This window comes from Lepidochelys kempii, chromosome 23, assembly GCF_965140265.1.
Source record: "Lepidochelys kempii isolate rLepKem1 chromosome 23, rLepKem1.hap2, whole genome shotgun sequence".
NCBI classification, from domain to species: Eukaryota; Metazoa; Chordata; order Testudines; family Cheloniidae; genus Lepidochelys; species Lepidochelys kempii.
Window position 1 is genome coordinate 14,794,962 of NC_133278.1, and position 17,390 is coordinate 14,812,351.

Below are 17,390 nucleotides of genomic sequence, written 5' to 3' on the forward strand. Positions count from 1 at the left end.
CCCCGCTGCTCCACCCCAGAGGTGGCTGCATCCCCGGGCCGGACAAACCCTCCCCCCTCGCCGCCATGTGCCGCGGGTCCCCGCTGCCCCGCCCGAGAGGTGGCTGCATCCCCATGCCGGGCAAACCCTCCCCGCTCGCCGCCATGTGCCGCGGGTCCCCGCTGCTCCACCCCAGAGGTGGCTGCATCCCCGGGCCGGGCAAACCCTCCCCCCTCGCCGCCATGTGCCATGGGTCCCCGCTGCCCCGCCCCAGAGGTGGCTGCATCCCCGGGCCGGGCAAACCCTCCCCCCTCGCCGCCATGTGCCGCGGGTCCCCGCTGCTCCACCCCAGAGGTGGCTGCATCCCCGTGCCGGGCAAACCCTCCCCCCTCGCCGCCATGTGCCGCCGGTCCTGGTGCCCCGCCCCAGAGGTGGCTGCATCTCCGGGCCGGACAAACCCTCCCCCCTCGCCGCCATGTGCCATGGGTCCCCGCTGCTCCACCCCAGAGGTGGCTGCATCCCCGTGCCGGGCAAACCCTCCCCCCTCGCCGCCATGTGCCACCGGTCCCAGCTGCCCCGCCCCAGAGGTGGCTGCATCCCCATGCCGGGCAAACCCTCCCCCCTCGCCGCCACGTGCCGCGGGTCCCCGCTGCTCCACCCCAGAGGTGGCTGCATCCCCGGGCCGGACAAACCCTCCCCGCTCGCCGCCATGTGCCGCGGGTCCCCGCTGCTCCACCCCAGAGGTGGCTGCATCCCCGGGCCGGGCAAACCCTCCCCCCTCGCCGCCATGTGCCATGGGTCCCCGCTGCCCCGCCCCAGAGGTGGCTGCATCCCCGGGCCGGGCAAACCCTCCCCCCTCGCCGCCATGTGCCGCGGGTCCCCGCTGCTCCACCCCAGAGGTGGCTGCATCCCCGGGCCGGACAAACCCTCCCCCCTCGCCGCCACGTGCCGCGCGGCCCCGCTGCTCCACCCCAGAGGTGGCTGCATCCCCGGGCCGGACAAACCCTCCCCCCTCGCCGCCACGTGCCGCGCGGCCCCGCTGCTCCACCCCAGAGGTGGCTGCATCCCCGGGCCGGACAAACCCTCCCCCCTCGCCGCCACGTGCCGCGCGGCCCCGCTGCTCCACCCCAGAGGTGGCTGCATCCCCGGGCCGGACAAACCCTCCCCCCTCGCCGCCACGTGCCGCGCGGCCCCGCTGCTCCACCCCAGAGGTGGCTGCATCCCCGGGCCGGACAAACCCTCCCCCCTCGCCGCCACGTGCCGCGCGGCCCCGCTGCTCCACCCCAGAGGTGGCTGCATCCCCGGGCCGGACAAACCCTCCCCCCTCGCCGCCATGTGCCGCGGGTCCCCGCTGCTCCACCCCAGAGGTGGCTGCATCCCCGGGCCGGACAAACCCTCCCCCCTCGCCGCCATGTGCCGCGGGTCCCCGCTGCCCCGCCCCAGAGGTGGCTGCATCCCCGTGCCGGGCAAACCCTCCCCCTCGCCGCCATTTGCCGCCGGTCCTGGTGCCCCGCCCCAGAGGTGGCTGCATCCCTGGGCCGGACAAACCCTCCCCCCTCGCCGCCATGTGCCGCGGGTCCCCGCTGCTCCACCCCAGAGGTGGCTGCATCCCCGTGCCGGACAAACCCTCCCCCCTCGCCGCCATGTGCCGCGGGTCCCCGCTGCTCCACCCCAGAGGTGGCTGCATCCCCGGGCCGGGCAAACCCTCCCCCCTCGCCGCCATGTGCCGCCGGTCCCAGCTGCCCCGCCCCAGAGGTGGCTGCATCCCCGTGCCGGGCAAACCCTCCCCCCTCGCCGCCATGTGCCGCGGGTCCCCGCTGCCCTGCCCCAGAGGTGGCTGCATCCCCGGGCCGGACAAACCCTCCCCCCTCGCCGCCACGTGCCGCGCGGCCCCACTGCTCCACCCCAGAGGTGGCTGCATCCCCGGGCCGGACAAACCCTCCCCCCTCACCGCCATGTGCCGCAGGTCCCCGCTGCCCCGCCCCAGAGGTGGCTGCATCCCTGGGCCGGACAAACCCTCCCCCCTCGCCGCCACGTGCCGCGGGTCCCCGCTGCCCCGCCCCAGAGGTGGCTGCATCCCCGGGCCGGACAAACCCTCCCCCCTCGCCGCCATGTGCCGCCGGTCCCAGCTGCCCCGCCCCAGAGGTGGCTGCATCCCCGTGCCGGGCAAACCCTCCCCCCTCGCCGCCATGTGCCGCCGGTCCCAGCTGCCCCGCCCCAGAGGTGGCTGCATCCCCGTGCCGGGCAAACCCTCCCCCCTCGCCGCCATGTGCCGCGGGTCCCCGCTTCCCCGCCCCAGAGGTGGCTGCATCCCCGGGCCGGACAAACCCTCCCCCCTCGCCGCCATGTGCCGCGGGTCCCCGCTGCCCCGCCCCAGAGGTGGCTGCATCCCCGGGCCGGACAAACCCTCCCCCCTCGCCGCCATGTGCCGCCGGTCCCAGCTGCCCCGCCCCAGAGGTGGCTGCATCCCCTTGCGGGCAAACCCTCCCCCCTCGCCGCCATGTGCCGCCGGTCCCAGCTGCCCCACCCAGAGGTGGCTGCATCCCTGGGCCGGACAAACCCTCCCCACTCGCCGCCATGTGCCACGGGTCCCCGCTGCTCCACCCCAGAGGTGGCTGCATCCCCATGCCGGGCAAACCCTCCCCGCTCGCCGCCATGTGCCGCGGGTCCCCGCTGCCCCGCCCCAGAGGTGGCTGCATCCCCGGGCCGGACAAACCCTCCCCCCTCGCCGCCATGTGCCGCGGGTCCCCGCTGCCCCGCCCCAGAGGTGGCTGCATCCCCGGGCCGGACAAACCCTCCCCCCTCGCCGCCATGTGCCGCCGGTCCCAGCTGCCCCGCCCCAGAGGTGGCTGCATCCCCTTGCCGGGCAAACCCTCCCCCCTCGCCGCCATGTGCCGCCGGTCCCAGCTGCCCCACCCAGAGGTGGCTGCATCCCTGGGCCGGACAAACCCTCCCCACTCGCCGCCATGTGCCACGGGTCCCCGCTGCTCCACCCCAGAGGTGGCTGCATCCCCATGCCGGGCAAACCCTCCCCGCTCGCCGCCATGTGCCGCGGGTCCCCGCTGCCCCGCCCCAGAGGTGGCTGCATCCCCGGGCCGGACAAACCCTCCCCCCTCGCCACCATGTGCCGCGGGTCCCCGCTGCTCCACCCCAGAGGTGGCTGCATCTCCAGGCCGGGCAAACCCTCCCCCCTCGCCGCCATGTGCCGCAGGTCCCCGCTGCCCCGCCCCAGAGGTGGCTGCATCTCCGGGCCGGGCAAACCCTCCCCCCTCGCCGCCATGTGCTGCGGGTCCCAGCTGCTCCACCCCAGAGGTGGCTGCATCTCCGGGCCGGACAAACCCTGCCCGCTTGCTGCCATGTGCCGCGGGTCCCAGCTGCTCCGCCCCAGAGGTGGGCGCCTCGCAGCCCCGGACGAGCCATCCTGTGTTGAACCGGGAACTCTAACATGCTGCTGTTTCTTTCACGACCAACCCCTGGTGGAGCAGGGGCCTGGACCCCGGGCCGGGGGGCTGGGCCGCGAGGCAGGTCACAAGCAGCTGGGCTGAGTGTGAAAAGGAAGTTCTTTTATATACAAGTTTTGCCACATTCCCCAAAAATATTTTTCTTTCCCCGAAAACAAAAATAATCTGCACAAAACCGCAGGGGAGGAGCAACACTTTGCCCCCCCACGTGTCTCGGCGTAAGAAAACACCCCATTTGCCCCTGCCCCCTGGGCAGCTATGTACAGCCCTGAAAGCACCAGGGGTGGGGGGGGTTAACCCCTCTAGTGCTGGTGCTTCCTCACCCCCAGGCTCTCAGCAGAAAGGGGGGCCCCCCTGTGCATATGAACATCGAGATAAGTTAAAAACCCCACAGCCGGGGGAGGAGAAGGGGTGTTATTGCTCAATACTGAGGCCGGCAGGAGCCACCTGGATACAGGAGCTAGGGGGGCCTGAAAGTGCCAAAAGGGGGTGAAAAGGGGGAGCAGGACTCACCCCACAGATGCAGTGTGCCCCAAGGGGGTGCGTCCAGCCCTGCCCCCACCAGGGATAACAGGAAGGGGGAGGAGGGTCAGACAGCCGTATTGCTCAGATGTGCCCCCCCACTGGTGCACCAGGCTGAGACATGCTCCTGCCCCCAGGCAGGACGGGCGGGGTAGCAGGGTGCCGGCTGGCTCTGAAATGCTGGCACCAGCCACCGTCCCCCTCCCTTGGAAGCTGCTGGAGGGGCCCAGCCCCCCCATCGGTAGAAGGGGGTCCCCTGAGCTGGTGGGGGGAGCTGCCCCCCAAGTTCACAGGCCTGAGATGTCTTCACAGGGCAAGTCTCTGAGGTCAAGGGTGGGAGGGACCCCAGCTCCTCCCTCCCCCACACCTTGGGGGTCAATCCACCTCCATGGAGTCGCTGCAGCAGCCCCCCCCAGCGTCGGGGGGCCTGGGGCAGGGGGCAGTGCGGGGGGGGCGGATCCGGTCCTGGCGCTGGTAGAACAGGACGTAGGCGGCTTTCGACTGCAGGAGAAAGGGAGAGTGTCAGACACAGCAGGGCATGCTGGGAGAACCGCGCCAGAGCAGGGCATGCTGGGAGAACCGCGCCAGAGCAGGGCATGCTGGGAGAACCGCGCCAGAGCAGGGATGGAGGGAGCAGGAGCAAACAGGACTAGATGGGTCCTGAGTGGGGCAGCAGGGCCTACTGGGAAGGGGGCAGGAGGCCAAGACCTTGCTGCCCCCCGGGGCCAGACTCACCTCGATCTGAGCCTCGGCCACGGGCGAGACGCTGCTGTCGTCAAAGTAAAACCACTGGCTGGAGTCCTTGTTCCGGGCGAACGTCGTATCTGAGAGACGGGAGGGGGTTGAGACCCTGCGCCCACGGCGCCCCTCACTCCCGACCCGCAGCCCCCCGGATCCCTGCCCCCTCACTCCCGACCCGCAGCCCCCCCCCGGCTCCCTGCCCCAGCTCGGCCGGCGCCCCTCACTCCCGACCCGCAGCCCCCCGGATCCCTGCCCCCTCACTCCCGACCCGCAGCGCCCCCCCGGCTCCCTGCCCCAGCTCGGCCGGCGCCCCTCACTCCCGACCCGCAGCCCCCCGGATCCCTGCCCCCTCACTCCCGACCCGCAGCCCCCCCCGGCTCCCTGCCCCAGCTCGGCCGGCGCCCCTCACTCCCGACCCGCAGCCCCCCGGATCCCTGCCCCCTCACTCCCGACCCGCAGCGCCCCCCCGGCTCCCTGCCCCAGCTCGGCCGGCGCCCCTCACTCCCGACCCGCAGCCCCCCGGATCCCTGCCCCCTCACTCCCGACCCGCAGCGCCCCCCCGGCTCCCTGCCCCAGCTCGGCCAGCGCCCCTCACTCCCGACCCGCAGCCCCCCGGATCCCTGCCCCCTCACTCCCGACCCGCAGCCCCCCCCCGGCTCCCTGCCCCAGCTCGGCCGGCGTCCCTCACTCCCGTCCCGCAGCCCCCCCCCGGCTCCCTGCCCCAGCTCGGCCGGCGTCCCTCACTCCCGTCCCGCAGCCCCCCCCCGGCTCCCTGCCCCAGCTCGGCCGGCGTCCCTCACTCCCGTCCCGCAGCCCCCCCCCGGCTCCCTGCCCCAGCTCGGCCGGCGTCCCTCACTCCCGACCCGCAGCCCCCCCCGGCTCCCTGCCCCAGCTCGGCCGGCGCCCCTCATTCCCGACCCGCAGCCCCCCCCCGGCTCCCTGCCCCAGCTCGGCCGGCGCCCCTCACTCCCGACCCGCAGCCCCCCCCCGGCTCCCTGCCCCAGCTCGGCCGGCGCCCCTCACTCCCGACCCGCAGCCCCCCCCCGGCTCCCTGCCCCAGCTCGGCCGGCGCCCCTCACCCCCGACCCGCAGCCCCCCCCCGGCTCCCTGCCCCAGCTCGGCCGGGGCCCCTCACCCCCGACCCGCAGCCCCCCCCGGCTCCCTGCCCCAGCTCGGCCGGGGCCCCTCACCCCCGACCCGCAGCCCCCCCCGGCTCCCTGCCCCAGCTCGGCCGGGGCCCCTCACCCCCGACCTGCAGCCCCCCCCGGCTCCCTGCCCCAGCTCGGCCGGGCCCCTCACCCCCGACCCGCAGCCCGCCCCCGGCTCCCTGCCCCAGCTCGGCCGGCGCCCCTCACTCCCGACCCGCAGCCCCCCCCGGCTCCCTGCCCCCTCACTCCCGACCCGCAGCCCCCCCCGGCTCCCTGCCCCAGCTTGGCCGGCGCCCCTCACTCCCGACCCGCAGCCCCCCCCCGGCTCCCTGCCCCAGCTCGGCCGGCACCCCTCACTCCCGACCCGCAGCCCCTGCATACAGTGGCCGTCGCGCAGGCTCCCGTAGTGGTTGGAGACGGCGATCAGGTCGTATTTGTGGGGCGCAGACGCCACGTCTGCCCGGGGCTTGAGAATGAAGTCAGAGAAGTCGAGGTCACTGCAAGGAGAGGAGAGGATTTACGGGGGCCGGGAACCCTGGTGTCCTGGCCCATCCACAGCACAGGGGATTCTATCTGGCCTCCAGGCAGCCCAAGGGGTGGCACTCTTTTTACACTTCCTGTCAACTGTTGGGTGCGACTGCTCCCCAGCTGCCCTTCTCCCAGAGGTGGCTGCATCTCAGCGCCAGCAAACAGTCCCTGTGTGGCGTTATATGCAGCCTTTCCCCAGCTGCCCCGCCCCAGAGCCAGCCGCAATCCTCACCGGATGGGGAACTCCACAAGTGTGTCAAGCTTCTCACGGGCGAGCCGGGTGTAGGAGAAGCGCTTGAGGTGGATGATGAGCACCTCGGGCAGCGCCCACAGGTCCAGCTTCTTGGTGGCCAGCTGGTGCCGCTTGCAGGTGGGGCAGTACCTGGGAGGCAGGGGCAGGGTGAGCCCAGGCCCTGGCGCACATAAACCCCCAGCACTGCTGCCCCCCGGCCCTATGGGCTTGGCTCTCACCAGGGGTTCTCCTCCTCCAGCGTCTCCACCGTGGTGAACAGCTCGACGCACTCCCGCAGCTTCACCGGCTGCCGCCGCTGCACGTGGCCCATGCACTCGTGTTTCACGTAGCCCTGCCGAGGGATGGGGCTGTCAGAGGGGGCCCAGAGCCCCACCTCACAGCGGGGAGTCCCACGGGTTCACACTCTGGCTGAGCCATTCCCCACCTCCCACCATCAGACCCTGCAGGAGGGAGTCCCACATGTTACTGCCCTAGCTGAGCTACCCCCACCCCCGTCAGACCCTGCAGCAGGGAGTCCATGGATTAATGCCCTGGCTGAGCTAGCCCTCGCCCATTGCACCCTGCAGCAGGGAGTGCCGCGGGTTAATGCCCTGGTTGAGCTATTCCCCACCCATCACACCCTGCAGCAGGGAGTCTCACGGGTTAACATCATCACCTCTGCCTCCTCCTCATCATAGTATCGTTTCTTCATATCCGAGTCCCAGTCGATGGCGATATAGAGCTGGGCTGGGCGAGGGGAGACACCATGTTACCCGCACTGCCGCACAGAGCCCCCTACGGGGGAGCCCCATCCCTGCCCCCCCCGTGCCAGCCAGTCCCCACCCTGCCGCACAGCATCCCCAGGCCCCCATCCCTGCCCCTCTGAGCCAGCCAGTCTCTGCCCTGGTGCAGAATTGGGACCGGCGCCCCCAGAGGGAACAGTCCCCGTCCCACCAGCCGTGGGGCGCCCTACTCACCATGCAGTGCAAAGCCCTCGCCTGGCAGGGCCGGGCGCTCGCTGGTCCCGTTGGCGTTCACCGGGCGCACGGTGAAGAGCAGCCGCCGCCGCCGGCACTTGCGTTTGGGCCGGTTGGCGGTAGGGGGCAGGGTCACCTGGGGCGGGGACGGGGTGGGGGGCCCCCCCGAGCCCCCGCTGCTTCCCTCCGCAGCCTGGCTGGCAGGGCCTTCGCCCGGCGCCTCCTCCTCTTCCTCACCTGGGGGGCAGAGCCATGAGCCAGCGCGGCCAGAGACCCCCCTCTCCCCGCCCTAGACCAGCCCCCCACCGCCCCCAGAGTCACACCATGGCCACAAGCCGGTGTCCCCCAGCAATGCCCCCTAAGCCCATCCCGCTCCCCAGTGCCCCCCACCTCGACAGACGCCCCACATCAGTGTCATGGGGCAGACTCCAGCGTTCAAGGGGAGGGGGCAGCCAGGCCGAGGCCATTATTCATCTGGGGCGGGGGGAGCAGTCAGTCTGGATCACCCCCCCGCCATGGAATGATGGGCTGGCCCCATGGCTCCAGCCCCAACTGGGGAACCCCTGCCAGCCTCTCCCAGCTCCCCTGGCCCACAATGCCGCGGGTCAGGCAGCCCCCCCAGCCAAGTCCCCAGTGCCATGGGTCAGGCAGGCCCACATACTCTCCCGCCCTCCCCAGCCCCCAATGAGCCCCCCCGGCCTTACACTCACTCAGCCCGTTGGCCTGGGGGCCGTACAGATCTTCCTCCTCACTCTCCTCCTCTTCCTCCTCGGAGCCCGACTCCGGCCGCCGCACGTAGCGCCTGCAACCAGAGCCGGTGCCTGAGCCGGGGCAGGGGAGAGAGGGAGCCCCATGGCATGGGGGGGGAGCCAGGCACCCCAGCTGTGGGAGGGAGGGGTCTCCATTTCAGGGGGGCGGGGAGGTCAGAGACCAGCAGGGGGGCGGGGCAGAGTCTTGGGAAGGCACTTACAGGAGCTGCTCCAGCAGCAGGCTGTAGAGGGGGTCCCAGGGCTGGGGTCAGGGATCAGCAGGACGTGGGGTCCCAGGGTCGGGGGGTCCCAGCGGGACACTCACCAGAGTCGTTCCAGCAGCAGGGCACAGAGAGCATCCCAGGGTTGGGGGTCAGGGATCAGCAGACCATGGTTTCCCGGGGCGGGGGGGGGAGGGGCAAGGGGCGAAGGGGGCCCAGAGGGACGCTCACAAGAGCCGCTCCAGCAGCAGGCCATAGAAGGGGTCCCCACGGACGGAGGTCCCGGCGGCCGGGGGTGTCCCGAGAGTAGCTCCAGCCGCAGGCCGTAGAGGGCTGGGGGTCAGGGGTCAGGCACCCCGGGGGGGGGGTCCCGGGGGACACTCACGAGAGCCGCTCCAGCCGCAGGCCGTAGAGGGCTGGGGGTCAGGGGTCAGGCACCCCGGGGGGGGTGTCTCGGGGGACACTCACGAGAGCCGCTCCAGCCGCAGGCCGTAGAGGCTGGGGCTCAGGGGTCAGGCACCCCGGGGGGGGGGGTCCCGGGGGACACTCACGAGAGCCGCTCCAGCAGCAGGCCGTAGAGGGCTGGGGGTCAGGGGTCAGGCACCCCAGGGTGAGGGGGTCCCGGGGGACACTCACGAGAGCCGCTCCAGCAGCAGGCCGTAGAGGGCTGGGGGTAAGGGGTCAGGCACCCCAGGGGGGAGGGGGTCAGGCACCCCAGGGGGGGGGTCCCGGGGGACACTCACGAGAGCTGCTCCAGCCGCAGGCCGTAGAGGGCTGGGGGTCAGGGGTCAGGCACCCCGGGGTGGGGGGGGTCCCGGGGGACACTCACGAGAGCCGCTCCAGCAGCAGGCCGTAGAGGGCTGGGGCTCAGGGGTCAGGCACCCCGGGGGGCAGGGGGTCCCGGGGGACACTCACGAGAGCCGCTCCAGCAGCAGGCCGTAGAGGGCGTCCCAGGACAGTCGCGCCTGCGGCACCGAGACCAGCAGCGGGTGCCCGAACAGAACCACCCCGTAGCCCGGGTCGCCGTCGCGGGGGGGCGCCCGCTCCCGCAAGTACACGGGCAGCACCAGCGCCCCCCCCCGACTCCGCCAGCCCCCCTGCTACTTCATACCTGGGGGGAGACTGCACTGAGACATGGCCCGCCACATGGTGCCCCCGCCCCCCCCTGCCCTCCCCAGTGCCCCACTACCTCGTACCCCGCGCCCCCACCTCCTCGTACCTGGGGGGCACACAGAGCCCCCCCATGTCCACCAGCCCCGCCCCCTTGTGTCTGGGGTGCTGGAGCTGAGACATCCCCCCCCACATTCTGCCCCTCCCACCCCCACTTCATACCCATAGGGGACCCCCACATACAGCACCCCCAGAACCTCCCCCGGCGCTTACACGAAGATGTCGTCTCTGTCTAGGATGCAGCTCAGAGCCTCGTCCGCCTGGTACAGCTTGTAGAAGCGATGGCTGAACACGTCGGCCACCATCATCTGTGGGCGGGGGGGAGGGGGGGGAAGAAGACCAGCCCTGAGCACCACCTGGACTGGGCCGGTGACCCCCAGTAGGGACTGGCCATGTTCCCCGCCCCCGTGAGCCAGCCAGTTCCCGCCCTGGGGCCTGGGGCCAGATCGGAGCCACAGCCCCGGAGCAAAATGACAATTTGGTGGGATATTCGCATGACCCTGGTGTGTGCCTCGGTTTCCCTTTGTTCCAAGTCTTGGGTCTGCTGGTGGGGACAGGGTGTGTGTGGGGGGAGGAGAGCACCCTCGCTCCATGGCCATTCAGCACCCCAAAAAGACCCAGCATAGACCTTAAGAACCAGTGAGGCAAGGGGGCTCCCTGGGGGCTGGAAGCACCCATCCTGTCAGTCCGCCACAGCCCCTACAGGGGAGGGGCCCCAAGTCCCATTCCCCCTCCCACAAGCCACCCAGCACCACTGAGGGGCAGGGCGGGCGCTGACCTGCTCAGCCGGGACCCCCGTGTGCTTGGCCAGAGCGATGCACAGATCCAGCACTTTGCCAGCCTTGGGCACGACCACTCTGTGCTGTGGGGGGGAGACAGCCAGCATCAGAGACACCCCCAGCACCCCCACAGGGACCCCCAGAGAGATGGAGTCCCAGCCCCACACTGTAACCACTAGACCCCACTCCGCTCCCAGTGCCAAGGAGAGAACCCAGATGTCCTGGCCCCCAGCCCCCTCCCCCCCGGCTCTAACCACTAGACCCCACTCCTGTCCCAGACCTGGGGGGTGAGAACCCAGCCCCTCTGCTCTAACCACTAGACCCCACTCCCTCCCAGTACCGGGGACAGAACCCAGGAGTCCTGGCTCCCACCCCCACGCTCAGACCTGCTGGGGCTTGCGGCGGGGGTCCATGTAGACGAAGAAGAGCTCCATGGTGCGCTCCTGGCTGACGGGCAGGGGCGCACTGAGGTAGCAGAAGGGGTCGAAGGTGACGGAGACCTTGCCGCAGGCCGGGCACACCAGCGTGGATTTGAAGAGCCCGTGGAAGATATCCACGATGATGGAGTCGTTCCGGCGCTTGTGGTTCCGCCAGGCCTCCTCCGCCACCTCCTGCAGGGCGAAGGGACAGCAGGCTGGGGCACGGGGCAGCCACCTCTGGGAGGGGCAGCCGACTGGAACGCCGCCCGCCTGCCCTTGGCTGAGTCCACCGCCCTGCTCCCTGCCCCACAGCACCCAGTTGCTTGCTGGGAGCCCCCCCAGCCCCTCACCTCGTCGGGCCGGCCAGCCGCGTCCCGCAGCTCCACGTACTCCTTGCGCTTGACGCGGTTGAGGTCCTCGTGCAGCCCATCCAGCAGGAAGGACAGCAGCTCCTGTGCGTCATGCTGCTGGTAGCCCAGGAACTGCGAGGCAAAGTGCCCCACCTTGGTCTGGGGGAGAGTGGGGGTCAGGCCTGGGGGAGTCCACCCTGCTCCCCGGGTCAGCCCCTCCCCAGGACACGGGTAAGTGGGAGATGCTGGCAGAGGAGGGAAAAGGGGGATTGGAGCAGGGGCCAGGTGCCTTGAGGCACAGCATGATGGGGCAGCGCTGTCCAGATCCGAGGGGCCGGGATGGGGCGGGGGGCGCCGGGATGGGGAGGGTGGTACCTTGAACATGCGCGGCACGATGGCGCGGTGGTGGCCGGACCAGGCCTGTTTCACCAGGTCGGCGTAGGCCTCGGCGATCTCGCCCTTCATGCCCAGCGGGTTGCTGAAGTTCAGTTCCCCCAGGTAGTGGTTGTTGAGGAAATACTCCGTGAGGGGGGGCACGTTGCTGAGACACTGCAAGGGGGGGAGCACGTGGGATCAGTGTGGGGTGGACCCTGAAATTCCACAGCCCCACACAGAACCCAGCTCCACCCTGCTAACCACCCACTCCCCTCCCAGAGTCAGGAGAGAACCCAGGAGTCCTGGCTCCCAGCCCCGCCTGCTCTAACCACTGGACCCCACTCCCCTCCAGAGCCAGAATTGAGCAGTACCTTTCAGCACAGGCATGCCCACGCCCCACCCCTCCCTAGAAGGAGCCGCTCGATCGGCTCGATCCAGCAGAGGGCGCTGCAGCACACACATGGGGCAGCCGCCCTTTCCTGGGTGGAATGTCATGAGCCCCACGGGGTCCGAACCCAAGTGGCATTTCCTGAGCCCGGGTGCAGAAGCTACCTGGAAGGCCGAGTTCATGAAGCAGGTGTTGCCCAGGTTTGTCAGGCCGCAGACCCCCGGCTGCCCCCTGTACAGCTCTTCGTCCTCCACAGAGTTCCTCCTGGGGAGCAGAAGGCGCGGGCAGTGAGGAGAGACAGCTGGGGAACAGCCACACACAACACTGTAGAGAGACAGCTCAGAGATGCAACCACCTCTGGTGTGGGGCAGCTAGGAAACAGCCACACAGAAAGCCACACGAGGACGGCTCAGCCAGGCCTGAGATGCAGCCACCTCTGGGGCGGGGCACCAGGGTTATACTGGCACCATTCCGCCCCTCCCCGTGAGAAAGGGGCACTCACATGATGTGGGGTCGAGAACTGGGCCAGGTTCCGTCCTTGTTTCGCGTCTCCATTATCACCACCTGCGGTAGACGAGGGGCCGCTGAGTTCGTTAAACCCACCTGCCTGCTCCCCGCAGCACAGCACCCCCCCTCCAGTGCCAACCCTGACTGCCAGGGGAGAGCACCCTCTGCCCAGCCCCCCACCCTGCTCCCTGCCCCACGGCACCCCCAGCTCCTACCTGCCCCGTGCTGAGGCAGGCATCCAGCACTGTCATGTGGATGTTCCGGAGCCGCTCGCAGGATCCATCCGAGTTCTTCACCCAGAGCCTGGTCTCGTCCTCAGGGGGCACCTCAAACTGGCGCCGGGCTTCCTGGAGCACCGCGTCTGTGGGGAGGGGAATGTTAGCCCGCGGGACCCCCTACTGCAGGGCTCTGATGATGGGTGGGGGGAGTCACAACAGCCACAGCAGCTCAGCCCCCCCCACCCCCGGACGCCTGGGTTACCGATGGTGTCCACGCGGCTGAACTGGGCGGTGACAGGGCTGTCCAGGTCGTTGTGCTGGCAGAGACACAGCTCCACCGGGTACACCTCCACTTTCTGCGTGCTGGGCAGCTCACCACCTGCCGGCGAGAGACGGGGCTGTGAGCCAGCCAAGGGGGCGCCATGCTGCCCTGGCACCTTCCACACCCTGGCTGCCAGAGGCAGGGGCCTGGGCAGAGAGGATCATTGGTGAGGGAGGGAGAGCTCAGTGGTTTGAGCTTTGGCCTGCTAAACCCAGGGTTGTGAGCTCAATCCTTGAGGGAGCCATTTAGGGATATGGGGCAAAAACTGGGTATGGGTCCTGCTTTGACCAGGGGGTTGGACTAGGTGACCTCCTGAGGTGTCCCTTCCAACCCTGATATTCTATCATGGTACCCTATGGACACTGAGCCTGGGGGGCTCAGGAGCTTCTCCGTGTCCTGGCACCAGCGCCCAAGCAGCCTGACCAGGATCACACGCGCTCCCAGGGGCTGGCACGCGACCCCGCCCCCCGCACCTGGCCCCATTCCCTAGTGCCCGAGGATGCCCCTCCAAGGCAGGCGCCCGGCCCTCACCTTGCGTTCGATGGGCGGCTGGTCATGCTCCAGCCCGTACCAGCTCACCAGCTTGTTCCACACGTCCTCGGGCACCAGCACATACTCCTCGGACTCCACCAGCCGCTCCTTCAGCCGGAACGACTCCAGGTCTTGGGGGGCAGGGGAAAGGTTAGCCAGCCGGGGCAGCACCAAGAGCCAACTTGCTATTGCAGGCTACCAGAATGACGACATTCTCTAAATACCCCAGGGAATTCACCTCTGGAACTCGCTGCTACGGGACAGCAAACCTCGCTCCCCTGCCAGTGCCCGGTGAGAACCCAGGCATCCTGGCTCCCAGCCACGCCCTGCTCTAATCACTAGGCCCACTCCCCTCCCAGAGCCAGGAAAGGACCCAGGCATCCTAGCCCTGCATCCTCTGTGCTCTAAACCACTAGACTCCACTCCCCTCCACTCCCAGAGCCAGGGAGAGAACCCAGGTGTCCTGGCTCCCAGCCTGGTGGTCAGGTACCTTCAAAGAGCTCCGAGTTGTTGATGTGCCCAGGGAAGGAGCTGGAGTTCTGGTCGCCCGATTCCACATACTCCTTCCACTGCTGGTACCAATGATTCTCCAGCAGGTACCTGCGGGGGGGAGGGATGGACCCAGCTGCAGCTCAGCCCCGCCCCAGATGTCTGCAGCCCCCCCGCTCCCCTGGGGCTACACCTAGGCCACTGTTTAATCTTATGCCAACACACCCACCAACCCCCCTGCCCTTGTTCCCTTTTTGCCACCTAATCTGCCCTGCTCGGCCCTGCCCCCCCCCCCATGATTGTCCCCCCCCAGATCCTCCTGCCAGAGCCAAGGGAGCAAGCGGCGGAGGGGGGCTCTTCACATCGCTCCCACCAGGAAAGAATGAACCCAGGCATTCTGGCCAATCCCTAACCAGAGAAAGTCTTCTCCGTCCCAGCTGGTTCAGGATTCTCTCTTTTCCTTTATCAAATTGCTGTCCCTCATTATGTGCAGCTGTTGTCACACACACCCCCCAGAGGTGATTGCATCTCAACACCGGGCAAGCCATCTGTGTGCACCTTATGTACAGCTGTTCCCCAGCTGCCCCACCCCAGAGGTGGCTGCATCTCAGCCCAGGGGGAACAATCATTTGCAGATGAGTCAGTAAACTCTTGCTGCCGGGGAAAGTCCTAACTTTGCTTCCTGGGGAGTCCAGGATTCAGGGACGGGACTTCCCAGTTCTGTGGTGACATCAGCTACTTCTGATTTTCACTCCCTCCCTTGCTGGGACTGTCCCAGGACAGCTCTGCCTGGCTGCAACCTACTTCCTAGCAGGGCTCCTACACTGGGGAAACGCCACATGGGGACGGGTCACCCATGCTGAGATGCAGCCACCTCGAGGGTGGGGCAACTGGAGAACACCACACAGCAAGGCTGTGGGACCGCTCTGAACCGTGAGCTGGACAATTAACTGGCCTCAACTGTAACCTTCTGGGGGAGGGAGGGTGCGAGCGGAGCTGGGGTTTGCCCACGACGCTGGGGTCCACGACTCTGAGATAGCGCGTTGACCCTGTGGGACGAGCCCCACGGCCAAAAAGGGGTCAGGAGGCTGGTCAGCCACTGGCTGGGGTAACCGGTGGGGTCAAGGCGGGAGGCAGCGGGCAGCCAGCTTCCTCGGGGCATAAGGATAGGGGATCCCAGTGATAGTAGGCTTGGGGGATTCTCGGGGGGATATAGGGGTCAGGGAACCCACAAGCATCTCAGGTAAGCTGGCATCTTCCCCCTCCCCCCATCTCTAGTCCTTCCCAAGGGTGGAAGAACCATTATGGTGGCCATGGGGGCAAGTCCCCAAACCCAACTGCCCCCCCATGGCAGCCCCTTCTCCCACCCCCCGCCCCAAACAGACAGAATCCAGGACTCACCAGCCTCCTCCCCACCCTAACTCCTCCCTTCCACAGCCGGGTCCCCCGGGGCCTCCTCCAACCACTCCCCACCATCACCCCCTTCCCGCCCGCTCCCTCCCTACTCCCTTCTCTTTCCCCCTCCCCCGCCACTAGCCCCCCTCCCCACAGCACACCCCTCCCAGGCTCCTCCCCCTGTCACTAGTCCCCCTCCCCCAGCCCCGCAGGCCCCTCCCCCCGCTACTAGCCCCCTCCCCGCCCTTCCCCGCACTAGCCCCCCTCCCCACAGCCACCCCCTCCCAGGCTCCTCCCCCGCCACTAGCCCCCTCCCCCAGCCCCGCAGGGCCCCTCCCCCCGCCACTAGCCCCCCTCCCCACCCCCACAGGCCCCTCCCCGGCTCCTCCCCCGCTCCCTTCTCTTTCCCCCTCCCCTGTCACTAGCCCCCCTCCCCACCCCCACAGGCCCCTCCCCGGCTCCTCCCCCGCTCCCTTCTCTTTCCCCCTCCCCTGTCACTAGCCCCCTCCCCACCCCACAGGCCCCTCCCGGCTCCTCCCCCGCTCCCTTCTCTTTCCCCCCTCCCCCGCCACTAGCCCCCTCCCCACCCCAACAGGCTCCTCCCCCTGTCACTAGCCCCCTCCCCCAGCCCCGCAGGCCCCTCCCCCGCTACTAGCCCCCCTCCCCACAGCCGCCCCCCCAGCCCTTCCCCCGCACTAGCCCCCCCTCCCCACAGCCCCCCCGGCCCCGCCCCTCACCATCGCTCCCCCCGCCCGCAGGCCGCGCTGCTCCGCCGCCTCCACCTCGCGCCGCTGGGCCTCGAGTCCCGGGACCCCCCCTGCCGCCGCCATGGCCCGCGCCCCGCCCCCACCCGCCGGCCCGACCGGAAACAGGAAGCGGCGACGCTGGGGACCCTCCCCCTTCCCTGCGCCGTCACCGCCCCCTGAGGCCTCGCTCACCTGCTTCCGGCCGCGCCATCTTGGGTGCGGCGCACGGGCAAGGGCCCGGGATCCGCCATCCTGAAGTGGCTAAAAGGGAAGGGACCCTCGTAGCTTTTAATCCGCCATTTTGAGTGTGGCACCGCATGGTAGGCCCGGTCGGCCATACTGAGTGTGGTGCACCGCCACGTCGAGAGCAGCAGGCGGGAGCGGAGCACGCCTTCCCCAGAAAGCCGGAGCCCCCTTCACCGCCATCTTGGTGGTGGCAAAAGTCGCCTGCAGAGACGCCATGTTGGTGTGGCATAAAATAAAACAGACCACATGGGTCACAGGTCTGGCGGGTTAAAGCGGGGTGGGGGGGCTGGGAGCCCGGACACCTGGGATTTCTCCCCAGCTCTGGGAGGGGAGTGGGGTCTAGTGGTTAGAGCAGGGGGCTGGGAGCCAGCACTCCTGGGTTCTCTCTCTGGCTCTGGCAGAGGGGCGTGGGGTCTAGTGGTTAGAGCAGGGGGCTGGGAGCCAGCACTCCTGGGTTCTCTCTCTGGCTCTGGCAGAGGGGCGTGGGGTCTAGTGGTTAGAGCAGGGGGCTGGGAGCCAGCACTCCTGGGTTCTCTCTCTGGCTCTGGCAGAGGGGCGTGGGGTCTAGTGGTTAGAGCAGGGGGCTGGGAGCCAGCATTCCTAGGTTCTCTCTCTGGCTCTGGCAGAGGGGCGTGGGATCTAGTGGTTAGAGCAGGGGGCTGGGAGCCAGCACTCCTAGGTTCTCTCTCTGGCTCTGGCAGAGGGGCGTGGGGTCTAGTGGTTAGAGCAGGGGGCTGGGAGCCAGCACTCCTGGGTTCTCTCTCTGGCTCTGGCAGAGGGGCGTGGGATCTAGTGGTTAGAGCAGGGGGCTGGGAGCCAGCACTCCTGGGTTCTCTCTCTGGCTCTGGCAGAGGGGCGTGGGTCTAGTGGTTAGAGCAGGGGGCTGGGAGCCAGCAC

The 17,390-nt window shown here is 69.4% G+C and overlaps 1 protein-coding gene across 1 annotated transcript; it reads right to left on the minus strand.

The window, feature by feature from the left end:
* Positions 1–3,527: 3,527 nt before the first annotated feature.
* On the minus strand, positions 3,528–17,323 carry USP11 (ubiquitin specific peptidase 11). The gene is given in 22 exon segments (XM_073321480.1): positions 3,528–4,463; positions 4,698–4,786; positions 6,233–6,348; positions 6,612–6,761; positions 6,851–6,963; positions 7,288–7,358; positions 7,589–7,825; positions 8,293–8,390; positions 9,474–9,629; positions 9,631–9,669; positions 9,942–10,036; positions 10,507–10,590; positions 10,894–11,118; positions 11,277–11,435; positions 11,652–11,825; positions 12,204–12,303; positions 12,542–12,603; positions 12,762–12,907; positions 13,027–13,140; positions 13,614–13,748; positions 14,108–14,217; positions 16,440–17,323. Coding segments are annotated over 22 exon segments (2,745 nt in total). The 5' UTR covers positions 16,586–17,323; the 3' UTR covers positions 3,528–4,337.
* Between the last annotated feature and the right edge of the window lie 67 nt (positions 17,324–17,390).